The sequence below is a fragment of the Diadema setosum genome, chromosome 19, assembly GCF_964275005.1.
Source record: "Diadema setosum chromosome 19, eeDiaSeto1, whole genome shotgun sequence".
In the NCBI taxonomy this organism is placed as follows: Eukaryota; Metazoa; Echinodermata; class Echinoidea; order Diadematoida; family Diadematidae; genus Diadema; species Diadema setosum.
Window position 1 is genome coordinate 7,825,598 of NC_092703.1, and position 18,739 is coordinate 7,844,336.

General features: G+C 38.5%; 2 protein-coding genes across 2 annotated transcripts in view; one reads left to right on the plus strand and one right to left on the minus strand.

Moving 5' to 3' along the window:
* LOC140242763 (5'-nucleotidase-like) overlaps positions 1–18,739 on the minus strand; it is a 54,292-nt gene that overhangs the window by 6,676 nt on the left and 28,877 nt on the right. The gene's annotated exons all lie outside the window — the stretch shown is intronic.
* LOC140242833 (techylectin-5A-like) lies at positions 1,170–18,700 on the plus strand. The gene is made up of 4 exons (XM_072322586.1): positions 1,170–1,287; positions 8,366–8,502; positions 10,936–11,197; positions 18,426–18,700. The coding sequence occupies exons 1-4, from the start codon at positions 1,170–1,172 to the stop codon at positions 18,698–18,700; spliced, it is 792 nt and encodes a 263-aa protein (XP_072178687.1).

The following is an 18,739-nucleotide window of genomic DNA, read 5'->3' on the forward strand; positions in this document are numbered from 1 at the left end:
TAACTAAAGAATAATTTGAGGTATCCAAACAAAAGTTTGGATAACTTTAGTGCTTGTATGAGTGGACAAAACTGTGCCAATCAACTTGTTAACGCACGCGCTTGATGTCAAGGTCTAGGTCGAGGTATGTTAATGAGACTTAGTGTATTGCATTACTAGGTAAATATTCTCTGATGAAGTTTTATGCAATGGGGTCAAAGGTCAGGGAAACATGCTAAAATTTCACCATTATCTCTACACCTCATGGATAGTCTTGGGTCACGGGGGATAGTCTTGGGTCACGGGGCCTAGGTCCAGGGTCAAAGATCTGGTTAACATGATTACACTACAAATTACACTCTTTTAATGCTAGAATTATACCACTTTCTCCATATCATGGAAATGACACATATGATAAGGCAGAACATATATATTAAATCAATTAAATTTGCTATAAACATGCTTTACTGTATAATGCCTCTGTGCAGAAATATGGTTATGGGGTGAAATTTCCAATAGCTTACTTTTGGTATTTGTCACGAAATTTACAACATTGTATCTCATTTCACAGTTTGTTTGTTTCAGTATATTGTTATGTTATTATTAAATGTATTCATTATGTGATGAGGATATTTTTATTTTGAAATGAAAGAAAAAAGTAGGTCAATAAAGATGCTATTAGATATCACTACCTTTTGCACGCTCTACACTTGTTTATAAAATTGGTGTACAAAAAAATTAGATTGTGAAAATTGGGGTCAAAGGTCAAAGATCAAATCAAACTCTAATCAAGGAACGTACTGTAAAACTAGGAATGTTCGCATGCATTTTAATTTCACGAATTTCGCGAGCAGCAACATTCGTGAAATTAAAATGCACGCTAAAGTTCTTGCCTACACAATATGCATTGGATGCCAGTGGTAAATTGCGAAAATTTCATGCTGCGAGAAAGGCCGTCAGCTCCCATTCGCAAAATTTTCATGCCGCGAATATATCGTGTTTTACAGCATACATAAACTCTCAAACATGTGTATTTCTTTCCACTCACGTCAAACTGCCGTCTTACATTGTCAAGATGTACTATACACATAGAACTATTTGGAGAGTACTGTGATATAGCCGAGGCACGCCAGTCGCCACAGCTACATTGTTAGCTTCTTTTGATTTCCACAGCGCACTGTGATGGGAAGATGTTGCTACGGGAACTAGAGCTGGCAAGCGGGAAGAAATTTACGGCGCAGTACGTCTCATCGTCATCGATGTCTGGGTGTGGATCAACGACTAAGAATCCCATCTGCACGTTGTCCTGTAAGACAACCCGTTAACCCTCACTGAGAAGGATAATTGGCTAGTACAAGCTGTTATTTTTGCATACAGATATTTTTTGCGAATGAGGTCATAGACATTTTTGCAAGATGTTCTTTTCGCAAACATGACATGAAACTGTAGTTTAAGTGCACTATTACACCAGCGCATGGGCGACATTTTCGCACACTGCTAAATTCGCGGTCCGACAATGATTTGCAAAATTTGCAAAAATTAAACCCTCGCGAAAATAAGAGTTTAAATACAGTATTAAGTACACAAGTTTGCGTGACTGAAAATGATACACGTGTATCAGGCCTATACACACACACACAACAATACGAGATTGTCAGGAAAATAATGTTTGATAAATAGCATTGACAAAAAAATAAAAAATAGAAATCAGTTGCATGTATTGTATTTGTGAAAAGGCACATTCACTCTCGAGGGCCTATATCTCGGACATTTCACCCCCTACCCCTCCCCTTTCTCCCAACTTGGAGTTGTTGGGTGGCCTTACTTAGCAATGTTTTTATGTGGGTAGCTAGGGACAAGCATATCTTCACTATTTTCAACTTTATTCAACTTTCTTGTTGAATTTATATGTTCTTCTTCTGTATTCATAAGGGCCAACGTCCACTAGCGTTGCTATTTGTTGGACCCTTTTACCAAATGTGTATATGTTTGTACTTTCATATCCATATTGTTGATAAGTTTGATTCTATACTTTCATGTCTTGTATTCCTGTTAATTGTATTATTATTGTATTCTCAATGGTTGTATAGAATTATCTGTGATTGTGAACTTGTAAACTTGAACTTAAATTTGGTAATAAAAATCATTCATTCATTCATTCATTCATTCATTCATTCATTCATTCATTCATTCATTCATTCATTCATTCGTTCGTTCATTCATTCATTCATTCATTCATTCGTTCATTCATTTGGGAGTGGTGGAACACTCAAGCGAGAGAGTGCAGAGATCGAGCCAGGGCAAGGTGTGGGAGGGAAGTTACTCCTTTCATACCAGGGCCTCCCCCTGCTCATTATACGAACTGAAATTCAGCGATCTAGAGCACACTATTTGATGAAATACATGGAAAATCTTCGATCAAAACGGAAGAAAAATTGATATCCGAGGACAATATGAATGGCTAAATTGTGTTATGTATCACCACCTCTTTTTCCGCATCTGCGTCTTCACTGTGTGCTGAGCTTTATGGAAATGGAACGAAGGTGGAAGGCATGGGAGGTTTAAAGACAAAACATAGTTCTGGCACGCCTGAAAAATTGTCAAATTTCGCTCCAAAATGTACACGTATGCCTCAGAAATGTGTGGAATAACGCTGCAATAGCAAGATATACCTCTTTGGCGCGCATATACAAAATGAACGTCCGCCTATGTATAGAATATGGCGATCACGAACTGCGTATAAATTATCTGAAATAGGGCCGAGTTGTTCCTGAGATCGAATTAACCTGAATCCTTCTGGAATAAAAGTCGGTATACGGACTTTTATTTTTGATCTCAAAATACTCTTAAAAAACTTATATCACCATAGGGACATGTGTAACACTATGATAACAAGATGCAAAAAGTGACATTAACATTACAAATGAAAGGAACAAAAGAAAAAAAAACTATTTCTCAATGATTTTTTTCAATTGCTGATCAAATCATTTGCATTGGAGTCCACAAGAAGAACTGACAACGTGACATGCTTCTTGAGCCGAGACTATATATTTACATTTAAATTTCATGCTTTCATCTGTTCACTGTCTCAATTATGCAAGTATGAGTGGATGAATATATTTTGGAGAGCATTAGATATTTTAACAGGACATATTTCTTACACTGTCTGCAGTTGGCACCAGGCTTTCATGAATAAATCAAGCCTGCTGGCGCACAACATCTTATTGCAAAATTGTTAAAAGTGGTGCACCTCAAGACTTACGTAAAAAAAAACACCAGCTTGATATTGAAACAATTTTCAGCAAAATCAGAGAAATAAAAAAAGTACAGTTGTATAAGTGTTAATGAAGATGATTTGAATGACATCATTTATATCATGCACATGCTCAGAAGGTCGCCTGTTGCCGTCATCATTGAACACACTTGCTCTGAGCTCTATGCAACACTGACAGGACAAATCCGCCGAACCTAAGCTTGAGGGAAAGCAGTGCTCAGATAATTCTCTAATCTGCAACAATATTTCTACATGCAGGTCAACAGTTGGGCCTTCTTAAATGTTGTAGTTTCTTCGTTACACTTATGATAAATATGTCAGAGAGGTGTTGTAGATGCAGTCATGTCTACAGTATGCATGGCTGTACAGTGTGTCCCAGAAAAAAACACACACAAAAAAAAAAAACGCTGGATAGATACACTTCTTTTCTTTCATTTGAAGCACAACTCAGTGTTCATAATTCAAGCATGACTGAGTTAATACAATGGACAGTGATGGTACCAAATTTGCACGAGCAATTTGCAACTTTGAGTTGAGTTTATTCAGACTTTTTACCATTTCCTTAAAAAAAAAAACAGAGTTAATCACTGAAATATTGAATACTTTCTTCATTCATATGAGACCTTATGTATTGAATATGAATGACACATGCTCGAGATAAAGTTGCATGGAAACATGCTTCATTTCATTCATTTCATCCGGAGGTCTCCTTTAAAGGAGACCTCCGAATGATTTTCACACTTTTACATTTGAACAACTTTAAATTAGTTACGCTGAGCACAGAGTTTCAGAATTTATAGTGATTGGGATGAGGAATAAGAATGTTGTCAAAATTTATGGCAAATTGCAAAAGACCCTGTTTACAGTGCGAGGCTCGGCCACAGCCGAGCCTGCCTTCATTTCAGTGTAAACGCGCAAAAGGCCAAATGTGGGGCCAAAATTGGCCGCGCATTTGGCCACGCTCTGGAGGTGGTCTCGGCCGTGGCCGAGCCGCGGCCGAGCCTGGGCTTTTCTCAGTGAAAATGCAAACTGGGCCAAATGCGCGGCCAATTTTAGTCTGGCTTCCAGACCCTCTGCCCGTACTATTTCGCTATTCAGGATATTAACCCCCTCAACGTCGAAAACTAGTATAGTTTATTAAGGTGATTTTGTCCTGCAAAGGATTTTTCCTTCGGCAAAAGCCTTTGCCTGAACGGCGACGAAACACGGAATCCAGTTGGCAAAGGGTCTGAAAACCAGACTATACCAAATTGCGTTTGTTTACAAGCAGAGCACCACTATGACAAAATATTGAAAGGTTTGCAGTGTAAACGGACAAAATTGCGGGGCTCAGCCTCGCAAATTGAGGCTGGGCTCGGCCATGGCTCGGCCGCGGCTCGGCCCAGCCCCGCACTGTAAACTGGGTCATGAACAAGGACGATGACATGGCAGCCTCATCCTAAGAATGCATGAGTTGGGGCACACGGAAGCAGAACAAAAGAAGAAGGCATGCATAAATTCTACGCAGGTGAACTTGTTAAGCAAGTGGTATTGAGATGGAATTACACTGCTACATTTCTAAAATATGTGAGGCTCCTATATCATCAACACTGTTCAGTGTCATTTGTTTAAGATTGTTCAGGGTACTGGTTTCTCTGCTCAAAAGCCACAATAAATTCTACAAATCTATTAATGGAGCTGTTGATTTATGTACTACAGTACTCTTCGCTGTACATGATGTGCAATTATCAAAATCATCTGAAATGCCCCTTTTATAGTGGAAATTGAATTTTCTGCTAAATCTATGAGGCGATGTCACATCAGAAGTCTTGCATTCAACTGCCCATAAATCTTCTCTAAATTTCCCCACCGTTTTTTTTTTTTTTTTTTTAATGAAACAGAACCAATCCACAACACGTCAAAAATACAATGCATCCTTCAAAAGAAATCACTCCAGATTTGTAATAACCAGGCAAGAATGACTTTGAGAGGAAGAGATCTATTGCTTTTGTGGAATCATACACCAGAAATATACTTCATGACACTCTTTACAACAAACCAATCAGAAAATTGAGAGGTGAAGATGTCAGCGCCACTCCCACCAATATACTTGATTAAACATTTTACTCATTGAATTCAAATTCTGCAACTGTCTGTAATCCATACCAAAATTGCCAATGTTTTTCCATTTGGTTTTGCTTGTTTTACCCTATTAAATTATTAGTCAATTTTCGTATGATCTGGATTAGCGCCTGAACTTTACATGGAAAGAGTGTGTACATAGTTAGACTGTCATTGGCACGTTGAAACTGCATGTTTGCCAGGCATGATGTGCATTATTTGCTGTTTAATATTCCAGATGCAGATGTCTCCCGCAGAGGCGAGGATATTCAAGAAGGTAAACTTCTGGCAAACGATATGTCTGTGAAAGCACCAGTATAGGCTATCATGCAATTGCACGAGAACAGAAAAAGCATGTCAATCAATATTCATGATTATATCAAAACAGGAGAAAGTACAGAAGAGCCAATTAAAGAAAAGAATAACATGTACAAACGACCAAAAAAAAAAAAAAAAAAATCAGACACGCCCGAATTCCGTTGATAATTACCTATCAGTTTCGTGTAATATGTTCTCCATTTTGTTTTGTTTTGCTAGATTTTAATCTACAGAGTATTTCATGAAGTACATTGTGAATAAATTGACTTCAGTTTTGATAACCAATTTAACCTAAAAAAACCAACATAAGATAAGTGCAAAGGTAGATTCTCATTGTTGTGTTGAAACTATTTGTTTGGCAAATCTGCAAAAGAAAATTACAGTCACATCAAACAAACCTGAAATGAAAACCAACTGCAGGACAATTTAGCAGACTAACATTAAAGAAAGAGACAATGGATAAAGAGAAGCAAGAACTTATAATCACAATTTTGTATTTATGAAGTGGTGTGATTCAAGAAGAAGAGAAATGAGCTTGAAAAATGAACTGCCAGTTCAAGTGCACAATACAGTATGTCCCAAAAATATTACAGTATGTCCCAAAAAAAAATTACAACGGGGCTCTCCGCAATGATATCTTTAAAAATAGTGAATCAATCTAAATACAAATTCAGGGTATGAAACTATAACTCATTGCCCGCATCTTACAGGAAACCGCACTCGATTTGCTTCAGTGGTCAAAGAGAAATACGGAATTTTGTAGAGGATGTCAGGAACCTCTTTTGTCCAAGTTCTGTTTATTATTCCCACACAATATCATCGAAATGCCAAACTCGGAAGAATCCGATTCATGACATGCTTTACAACAATCCACATTTCTCTGTGACCGCTTAACCAAATTGAATGGGGTTTTCTGCAAAATACAGCTAAGATGTTATATTTTAAGACCCTGAAGTAGCACTTAGACAGGTTGATCATATTAGGTGTTATCAATTCGAAAATCTGGTTGTAATTTTTGGGGCGACTTACTGCAGTATGTCCCAAAAAAAATTACAATCAGATTTTCGAATTGATAATGCCCAATATGATTAAATCTTTTTAGTGCTACTTCAGGGTCTTAAAATATAACATTTTAGCTCTATTTTGCAGAAATCCCCATTCGATTTGGTTAAGCGGTCATAGAGAAATGTGGATTGTTGTAAAGCGTGTCATGAATCGGATTCTTCCGAGTTTAGCATTTCGATGATATTGTGTGGGAATAATAGACAGAACTTGGACAAAAGCGGTTCCTGACATCCTCTACAAAATTCCGTATTTCTCTTTGACCGCTGAAGCAAATCGAATGGGGTTTTCTGTAAGATGTGGGCAATGAGTTATAGTTTCATACCCTGAATTTGTATTTAGATTGATTCACTATTTTTAAAGATATCATTGTGGAGGGCCCCGTTGTAATTTTTTTGGGGACATACTGTACAATCAATTTTCACATTGATAACTTTCAAAATGATTGGACAATCTAAATGCTTTTTCAAGGAATGAATCTATAAACTCTTACCTACATTTTGCAGAAAACCCCATTCAATGTGGTCATGACCGTGGTTACAGAGAAGTGTGGATTGTTGTAAAGCATGTCATAGGCCTGTTTCCTCTACGTTCAGCACTTGGATGCTCTTGGAACTGTGAACATGATGGACAAAACTTGGAGGGAAGGGATTCCTGACAATACAAAGATCCTCATTTCTCTTTGACCACTGAAGCAAATCGGATGGGGTTTTCTGCAGGATGTGGGTAACAAGTTATATTTTCATACCCTGAAATAGTATTTGGATTGATTCACTATTTTTAAAGTTATCGTAACGGACGGCCCCGCTGTAATTTTTTTTGGGGGCATATGGTACAATCATTTTCAAAGCTTCGATCCTAAGTATGATATTCCCCCTGCTGATGTTTCAAGTTCTGTTTATGAAAATACAATGAAACTCTCTGTTTGCTTTTACCGATTACAGTGTAAGATGGAGTGTAGTGTTTTCTATCTCATCTGCGAAAATGATATGATGTCCTTAACTTTTTTCTTTTTTTTAAATTTCAGACTCAGATGTCTCCGTGAGAAGCAATGACGCACAAAATGGTAAACTTGTAGTGCCGTATGTCTAGAAAGCACTTGCATATCATGCATACAAGTTCATAGTCAAAACGCAAAAAAAAAAAAAAAACCATCAATCGTGTTCCATAATTATTTCAAAACTGAGAAAAAGTAGTGTTCAACAACAATAAAAGAAGATATGAATCTGAACAAACAAAAAAAAAAAAGAAAAAGAAAAAAATACAGTCAGACAAGGACTAGTCATATTTATTTTCCTGATGATTACCTTTAAGTATCATTGAGTTTTGATTATCTACGTTTAAGTCTCTGTGTAGCAGATTGACTCTTTCTGTTTTCCTAAAATAAAAATCTACAAAAAGTTCCTGTATTCTTTTTCACCTCGTCGTTAAAACAATTTTACTGTGTAAAGCACGTTGATGACTTTGATTGGAAATGCGCTCCACAAAAGACTGTTCAGGATTATTATTTCTATTACCAAAGAAATATAAATGACTTAACTTTTCACAGTGATAACTTAGACTAAATTTATGCCAATAGTGACCTTATGAATAACGGGTGTGTTTGCATTTTTCTCTTCACACATTCTTTAGACGCGTTTCCACGAGACTGCTCAGACGTTGCAAAGTGTCATCCAAATGCTAGCGGGCAATATTTCATCATGCCATCCGGCATGACACAGGCGTTCAAAGTTTACTGCGATATGAGCACAGATGGAGGCAACTGGACGGTAAATTCAACGCATTTTATATTCTTGCTTTATTTCAAATAGTAAAGATATACGATAATTCTGAACAAGGCAAGTGCCAAAATGTGTCTCGCCCATTCGTGTAGAAGAAATAAATGTTTTTCTAAATCTCAGAAGTTCATTGATCCCACCTATGACCTTTGACCTATTGGTGACCTACAACTCCCCAAGGGACATTTACCAGCCAAGTTTGGTCACAAACGGACATAAGGATCAAAAGTTATGAGCCATAATCGAAACGTAACCCACCCCCAGTAAGGAATCTATGAAGATTATCTCTAACGTTAGAACCAGGGGCCCGTTGCATAAAAGTTACTATTATGGTAACTTTGCCATCCAGTGGTATTTTCCATGGAATTCTTGATTTTGATTGGCTGTTGAGTATTGTTGCCATGGTAGTTACCATTGGATGGCAAAGTTACCATAATAGTAACTTTTATGCAACGGGCCCCAGAAGTGATTGAGCTAAGTTAATACAATTAGTCAGTATATTGACTGTTGTTTCAAGTTTGTTCATTGCATAATCAGGGGTGCCCCCCCCCCCCTTCTTGAAAGGGGGGGGGGGGGGAGGTGAGGAATCCAAATGGCGACCTAAACTGTACATTTTCATCTTCTTGTTGAAAACAACATAATGGATTTTCAGCAAGCTTTGCAAGTTAGCATTCCTAGATGGATAAGATTTCAAAGTGTTTGAATGGGCAACACACTTTCCTGGGGGGGGGGGGGGGGTCCCAAACTTCCTAAATTACGGAATATTCAATAATACTCTTCTCTAGAATCAGAAGTGTTAGAGCTTTTTAAGTATTTTTTTTCCAAACTGCATAGTCATCCTTCTATAACGTACAATGTACTTGGCAGGTATTTTTAACCAGAGAGATGGAATGCACGTGTATGTATATAGACACCATGCCCCCAGGTCTCAAAGCTGCCCCGCCCCAAGTTTCCAATGTTCTCAGGTAAGAGTCTGCAAGAATACCTGGAAGGTGAACTTGCAATACTCGGATGAGCGTGAGACCCCGGGTCTCTTGTTTCTGTTTGTAATCTTTAGTTCAAAATTTCTGTTTGAGGCATAAAATAAAAATTTTCTGTGCATGAACCCAAGCAATTATTTTCCTTCTCTTCATCAATCAAGCATCCCCTTACACTTAAGAGAAACAAAATGAAGTCAATTTATTTTTCATTCAATTTCCTGTCTTTCTCTTTCTAATGAATTGCATTTCGTTTAGGGCTACTACCGTGCTTTTCCACTGCATTGTGCACTGAACTTCATTGCCCACAATTGATACACATTTTCTTTTACATATAAAGGACAAGTTCACCTTCATTAACATAAGGATTGAGAGAATGTAGCAATATTAGTAGAACACATCATTGAAAGTTTGAGGAAAATCGGACAATCCGTTCAAAAGTTATGAATTTTTGAAGTTTTTGTGCAGTCACCGCTGGATGAGAAGACTACTGCAGTGTATGATGTCAACAATATAAGGAAAATATAAAGAGAATTTCACAAAATTTCATCTTTTGAAAAAAAGTACACATTCCCTTGACTCATTACTGACATTATGTTATGGGTAATATTATTCCCATTGCCTTTAGAAAGAGGCAAGTCAAGTGCTCCTTTATTATGCGAAAAAAGTGAAAATATGTTGAATTTTCTTTACATTTTCTTTATGACATCATGAGCCTTAGTAGTCTCCTCATCCAGCAGTTCCAACATAAAAATTTTAAAAATTCATAACTTTTGCATCGATTGTCCAATTTTCCTCAAACTTCCACTGATGTGTTCTACTAATATTGCTGCATTCTCTCAATCCTTATGTTTATGAAGGTGAACTTGTCTTTTAACCCGCTGAGGACGAGTCCTGAGTATACTCGGGCAAGCGTCTATGGGAAATGCATGTTGTAGCAAAATCAGTCCGTCCTAAATGGGTTAATATTTTTCTTTTCTACTTGTGTTGTTTCCATTGCTTCTCCTCTTTGCGGCCGACTTTCTGTATTTGCTTTTGTCAAGGTTATAACAGAGACCTTTCTTCATTGCTGTGGCTCGAGTAACAAGAGGATAACACATCATCCTCCTCATTGATGTTTGCGCTCTGTTTGCAGGACAGGTCATACCCCTGCCGGGCCAATGCATTGTTGGAATCATTGCTTTGCACGAAATCACAGATTTCAACTCGGCGGGGTTGTTTCGTGCATGTGTTATTTCACCTCGGGATGTCCCTTCGTTGTTGCTTCACATGCGTGGAGCATTGTTCACTGATGATGCGCCATCTTCGTGCATCGGTGCAGAAGCGGCGTTACCAAATTTATTGTGGCACTATTTAATGCGGCATTGCATGGAAAGTTTTTTTTTAGTTCTTTTTGTAGCCTCACATTAATTTCTTGTTTTCATTTTTTTTAAAAACCCAAAATCAGCTTTTGCAGCGCCGAGCAAATGGCTTCTTTAGCTTCGATCTCCCGTGGGCGTTCTACAAGTCTGGATTTGGCGACGTGATGTCAGAGTACTGGATCGGCAATGACAAGATCTACCACCTGACGGCACAACGTGACTATGAGCTACGGGTCGAACTTGGAGACTTCCAAGGGAACGAGGCCTTTGCTATCTACAAATCCTTCAAGATCGATAACGAAACCATGAAATATCGATTACACATCTCCAATTACTCCGGCAATGCAGGTAGTAACTTCCTATTCCTGCAAAAGCTTTTTAGCAAAGCATCGACATCATATAATAGTCCGGTAGCTTAATTGTAATTTCATTGAATTTCTCCTAGCATCTTATAATTAAGATTCTTTCACATGGGTATGTATCTGCTTAAAAGTTTTACCATTTTGTTATCATCATGCTTTCGTGACAATTACAACTCCATGAAATCTTGAAAACTAGACACATACAAATTTGTCAAGACTGACAAATGAAGTGATCCCTTCATTTCGTGATTTTGGGCAAATGGCCATACAACATTTGAGAAAAAGAAAATGAAAAAAATAGTTTTGTTATTTTGATATAGGTTTCATATCACTGACAGCATATTAAAAAAAAAATGAATGGCATATACAGATTACGTGTAAAATAATCACATTTTATAAGGCTCACTTCATGGGATTTTTTCCCACAGTGATTTGCACACTTTGCACATGCAAGACGATGCCTAATACAGAAGCTGTAACTCTCAGAAATGATCCATGTGGGATGGTCTATAAAGTGTGCAAAATATGGCGGCAATATGAGACGCACACTACATTCATGGAATTAGCAAAGATATTGAAGAAAGTCTTTTTAACCTTTGACCCTTCTTTGCACAGCCAACAAGGTGTTTGATCAAAGAGTAAAATTTAATGAAGTGCTCCATGTAACATGGTCGAGATGCGTGCAAAATATATGGGGTAGATATGGCATGTGTTTCAAAGGACGCACAGGAAATTATTAAGATTAAGATAGAGAAGAAAATATCTTTGACCGCTACTCTAATTTACATGGCTGAAATCACAAGCAATCCAGCAAGTGATCGCTACTCTATGAATTTTTTTTTTTTTTTTTTTTTTTTTTGTCATGGTAATTCTTTTTACGGACTTTTGATCTTTATTTGCACGGCCAGCATGGTGTCAAATGAGAAGATCTCTCTCTTTTTTTTTTTAATGATATGATCCATGTTACATGCCCTGGTCTATTGTGTGCAAAATTATGCAGTAGATATGGCAGCCATGTATTTGCAAAGACACACTCAAGAAACTGAGCTCACATCTGATTAAGCAGTCATTATTCTATGCAATGATTCATGTAACATGGTCTTTAATAATTGTGCAAAATAAAGGGGCCATAGGGCATTCCATAGACACAGAATGGAGTATCTTTTACTCTAATTCTCCCAATCACATATAGCCGATATTATTAGTTACCCCCTGCTTGTTCACGAAATACGGGCAAATATCTACGGTCTGGTGCCATATTCCATGAGGCCGGAGGCCGAATGGAATATGGCACCAGACCGTAGATATTTCCCGTATTTCGTAAGAACAAGCAGGGGTTAACGATTTTATCTTTTAGTGTAAGTGCTAACCTTCTTCTCGCTGGTTTCCCCTCGTGAATGACGTTGAAATCGCTGGCTGTCAGCCATGACCATGTTGACTTAGGCCTACAATCTATGAATACTAGCTCGTACTTCGACGTTCAATATGCATAAAGGCGTACATTTACACATCGAGCGTTCATAACCGGAAGTTTATATCCCAAGAATTGAAGGTAAAAAAAATATGTGAGCACCACATGCGTTCAGATTCATAGAGCTACAGTGTATGCGATAGGGAGAATTCTCATTGTAGAGATCACAGCTGATCAAGCAGTTGTTATTTTATGAAAAGATATCTCGTGAGCTTGATTTAATGTGTGCAAAAAATGGAGGCAATGTGAGGCTTGATGAACCAGAGCTACTGTATTTCGATACACAAACTGTAATCGCCGCACGTAAGGGCGTGTAGAATAGAAGTCTACAAAGACGGTGACGTACGTACACAAACTAGGGGGTTAACACAGTTGTGGCCTAAACGTAGACTTATCCGGGCTATCCGTGCATTTATACCACTGCGCGTTCCTCTCGCTGCGCGCTGAGAAATAGGTCGAGGAGGGCACGCATGTACGCGCAACACATACCCCCCCCCCCCCCTCCCGATTCCCCACCACCGAGTTTCTACTGTACGTATTCTTAGCTAGAAGCATGCTTATCTAGTTTATGGAATACCAGCCCAGGGGCCTGTTTTATCAAAAGAAAAAAATCTATTTCAAATTTCTTTACCACACAGGCTGCCACAGACTTACAGTTGAAATCAACTATACAATAGATTTTAACTCTTCATAAAAAAGGGCCCAGGGCCACGTTTTTCTATCAAAAGATATAATCAATTTTAAATTTCCTGACCACACAGGCTGCCACAGACTTATGATAGAAATCAACTATACAATCAATTATAACTCTTCATAGAACAGGGCCCAGGTCATGTGCATCATTTCAGAACAGCTTCTTGATCAGTGCTATCTTGGCTGTAATTTCTGTATCTTGAGAAATGCTCAATAAACACAGTCATGTCAATTGACATGTTTTGAAAAAGAAAAAATGGGACTGCCATAGAGATAACACAACGATATTGTCAAATCTTACAACAGGGCTGCACACTGGCGCCGGTCCGACGGTCAAAGACCGGTAAAAGTCACTGTCGGACCGGTAACTTTTCAGGAAATCCACAAGTTACCGGTCCGACATGACCAGTAAAAAAAAAAGCATTGGTGGGGTCAGTAGAAAGAAAAAGAGCAGCCCCGATCAGAGAGAAACAGAATGCAAGATATCGCACTGTTCAACAAGTTTTACGCAAGTTTTCGCTTATGTCTACCGGTTCACTTTGTACAGTAAACATACATTAGTTTTGAGCACAAGCAGTCGACCAGTTATTCGCCCTCGCTTGCGCATTTGGCGCTGCTCACGCACTGCCATGCAATGCAATACATGCAGAGCATGTACAGTGTAAATGCTTTTCGTCTGCTTGCGATCGGCGGTCATGCCAACGCCAGACAAGAAGCATTGATAGAAGCGCACACATTTCTGGGTCATTTTACTCATGATTACGATCTTTTTAACGCAAGATCGATCCGATCCCGGCTTCGCAGCAGCGTGGCAGTTATGTTAGAACTAATTTACTTGTGTCGATTTTTAGAAAAAGTAAAAACACATTCGATATTCAGCGATACAGTAAATGGATCTGATTGCGTTCATTTTCATTTTACACAGTCATTTCACAAATGAATATTTTCATTCGCTCAGAATGGTCTCATAATGAAGATAGGCGCAAAAAGGATCACGAAATCGGCTCTTCCGTGTACTTTTTAAGAACGCGTGCACAAAATGTGAAGAGATAATACTAGGGAGGAAAAAAAATCATGAAATCATGGCAGTCCCGCTTACATATTTGAGGTAGAAATCGTCCCAAAAAGGATCATGAATTCGACCGGCCGCGTCGTATGTTTCAAAAGCTTATGTACGAAATGCGAAGAGATTACAGAGGAGAGAGAAAAAAAAAATAAAGGACACATTTTGGTGAGTGCATCATAAAAGATTACAGCCGAATAACAATTCATGAAATCAACGCAATCCCGTTGAAATTTGAGGAAATAATAGGCGCAAAAAGGATCTTGAATTCAGTCCTGCATGCCGTGTTGGTTATCAAAAACGCATGCACAATAATGCGACGAGATTATCGGGAGAAAAATAAAAAACACATTTTACCCTTCTGGTGCGTGCATCATAAAAAATTACATCTGAAGTAATTCATGAAATCGCCACAATCCCGCTGATATTTGAGGTAGAAATATTCGCAAAAAGGATCGTGAATTCGGCCGTGTCGTATACCTTTTAAGAACGCATGTACGAAATGGGAAAAGATTAGTGGGAGAAAAATAAAGGACACATTTTCACCCCTTTTGGCGCTTGCATCATATACATGTAGATTACAGCCGAAAAGTAATTCATGAAAATTTCGCAATCCCGTTGGAATTTGAGTAAACAAAAAATGGCTCAAAAAGAATATCGAATTCGGCCCTGCATGCAATGTATAATTTTGAAAACGCATGCACAAATGCGAAGAAATTATCTGGAGAAAAATAAAGAACGCATTTTCAACCCTTCTGGTGAATGTATCACTAAAGATTTCAGCCGAAATAATTAATGACATATCGCAATCCCGCTGATATTTGATGTAGAAATAGGCGCTAAAAGGATCGTGAATTCGGCCGTGACGTAGCGAAGTGATTATTGGGTGAAAAATACAGGACACATTTTCAAACCCTTTTGGCCCGTGCATCATAAAGATTAGAGCCGAATAATAATTCATAAAATCATCGCAATCCCGTTGAAGTTTGAGGAAACGATAGGCGCAAAAGAATCATGATTTTTGGCCGTGTCGTGTATCTTTTAAGAACGCATTTACGAAATGCGAAGAGTTTATCGGGGAAAAATAAAGGACACATTTTCAACCTCTTTTGGCGCGTGTATCATAAAAGATTGCATCCGAAGTCATACATGAAATCAATGCAATCCCGCTGATATTTGAGGTAGAAATAGACGCAAAAAGGATCGTGAATTCGGCCGTGTCGTATACCTTTCAAGAACGCATGTACGGAATGCGAAGAGATTATGGGGGGAAAAATAAAGAACGCATTTTCAACCATTCTAGCTGGTGCATGCATCACAAAAGATTACATCTGAAGTAATTCATGAAATTGCCACAATTCGGCTGATATTTAATGTAGAAATAGGCGATAAAAGGATCGTGAATTCAGCCGTGTCGTATACACATGTACGAAATGCAAAGAGATTATTGGGAGAAAAATACAGGACACATTTTCAACCCCTTTTGGCCCGTGCATCATAAAGAGTACAGCCGAATAATAATTCATGAAATCATCGCAATCCCGTTGAAGTTTGAGGAAACAATAGGCACAAAAAGAATCATGATTTTTGGCCGTGTCGTATATCTTTTAAGCACGCATTTACAAAATGCGAAGAGTTTATCCGGGAAAAATAAAGGACACATTAGTTTTCAACCCATTTTGGTGCGTTATCATAAAAGATTACAGCCGAAGTTATTCATAAAATCATCGCAATCCCGCTGATATTTTAGGTAGAAATAGGCGCAAAAAGGATTGTGAATTCGGCCGTGTCGTATACCTTTCAAGAACGCATGTACGGAATGCGAAGAGATTATGGGGAGAAAAATAAAGAACGCTTTTTCAACCATTCTCGCCGGTGCGTGCATCACAAAAAGTTACATCCGAAGTAATTCATGAAATCGCCACAATTCCGCTGATATTTGAGGTAGAAATAGGCGCAAAAAGTATCATGAATTCGGCCATGTGGTGCATCTTTTTAAGAACGCACTTACGAAATTCGAAGAGTTAATCGGGAAAAATAAAGGACACATTTTCAACCTCTTTTGGCGCTTGCATCATAAAAGATTACAGCCGAAGTAATGAAATCGTCACAATCCCGCTGATATTTGAGGTAGAAATAGGCGCAAAAAGTATCATGAATTCGGCCATGTGGTGCATCTTTTTTTAAGAACGCACTTACGAAATTCGAAGAGTTTATCGGGAAAAATAAAGGACACATTTTCAACCTCTTTTGGCGCTTGCATCTGAAAATATTACAGCCGAAGTAATTTATGAAATCGTCGCAATCCCGCTAATATTTGAGGTGGAAATGGGCGCAAAAAGGATTGCGAATTCGGCCCTGCATGTCGTGTACCTTTCAAGAACGCATGCACAATGCGAATAGATTATCGGGAGAAAAATAAAGAACCCCTTGTAGCGCGTGCATCAGAAAATATCACAGCTAAAATAATTCATTAAATCGTCGCAATCCAACTGACCACCAAGAGCAGGTTACGCAGCAAGTTCGTGCGCCGATGTTTAGAAAAAGTCACAAACGCATTTGATACAATCTGATTTTGTTCATTATCATTTTACACTGTAATGCACAAACAAATATTCTATTTTTTCCTATCTTTTTTTTCTATTTCTTGTGCAATAAATAATGCAAGTTTAAAAAAAGAATATTAATCTGTAAAATGTACATGGGTAAGGGGGTACGTCCATAAAAAACAGGAAAATAAGTTTGCAAGTCATTTAATGTTTTTTTAGGTTGTCGTTGTTGACCGGTAAATTTTCTGTTCGGACCGGTAAAAAAAGGTAAAACGGGGCATTTAACGGTCCGACAGAGACAGGTTGGACCGGCAGAAAAAATGGGTTAGTGTGCAGCCCTGCTTACAAGTTGAACTTCAATCGATTTTTTCTACAGTGGCAACACCATCAGAGTCCATAGGACATGATATACATAGATGCCGTAAATTTCAAGTTGACAGTCAATTTACTTTTTGACTCTACCTCTGCAAAAGACTGTGAAGAGAAAAGAAACCTTTCAGAAAACGACAAATATAAACAATTGCACAGATAGAGAAGGCGATCGATCTGGTGATAATACGTGAATCACCTAATAAACAAACATGCAAGCAAAATTTGATGGAACAATGCTAGAAAATGATCTGAAAAGTGTCACCACACATTGTACTTCTTCTTTTTTTTTTTTTTTTTTACTGTGTACGCCATATATTTAGTGAGTCTAATTTTTGAGACTCGGGACTTCTCAAAACTTTCGCACGTGGTTAAATTCGTGGAGGGCAGTACTGAACGGAGAAATGTATATGTGCGTGTCACATTCACATCGGGATCACACTCCATATTTTTGTGTGTCTTTAAATTTGCAAATGCACCCAACTCATGAAATTCGCAATTCGCAAAAATGAAAACCTTGCAGAATATTTGGTGTACTGTAAAAGTGGAAATTTTCGCGGTGTTGTAATTTTCGCGCATTTCGCGCAACCAAAAACTAGCGCGAAAATAAAAGCACACGAATATTTTTGCTTGCCATATGTTCCTGTGCGTGATGTCTTGATTCCGCGGAATTAAAAACACGCGAAACTCTTCTTACCGGGCCAAGCGCGAAAAATTAGTCACGCGAAAAATTAGTCGCGCGAAAGTATCCACTTTTACAGTACTGTACGAGCTGAAATTTTCGCGGTGGTTTTATTTTCGCGAATCGCCTTTGAACCGCGAAAATAACAACGCGCAAATAAGTAAGTTCAGTCAGACCCTCGCAAACGCGAAATTAACAACACGCAAAAATGTCCTCCAAGTAGCAATTCGCGAAAATATCTGTACGCAAAAATTTCAGCTCGTACAGTATATAGTACTTTGATGTAATGTTGAGAGAGGGATAGGGCACTTGGAGAAGCTCCTGCTGAGCTCGCCAGATTTGTGATTTCCAGATGCTCTCACTATTATCTTCCTTCCTCTTATACAGGAGACTCACTCGGCCAACACAGCGGTCTTCTTTTCACCTCGTGGGACCAAGACAACGATAAGTGGGAGTCCAGAAACTGCGCCGAGGTATATTTAGGCAGTGCCTGGTGGTATGACCACAGTACCCGGTGGTACAACTACTGCGCCGTGGCCAATCTGAACGGGTTTAACTACGGACATGGCGTTCACTTTGCCGGAATCTGCTGGTACAACTGGAAACTGAACTTCTACTCCATGAAAAGAGTGGAGATGAAAATCCGACCTTTAAGGCCCTGAGGTCAATATTATAATAGAGAGCGCATTCTATGATAATCA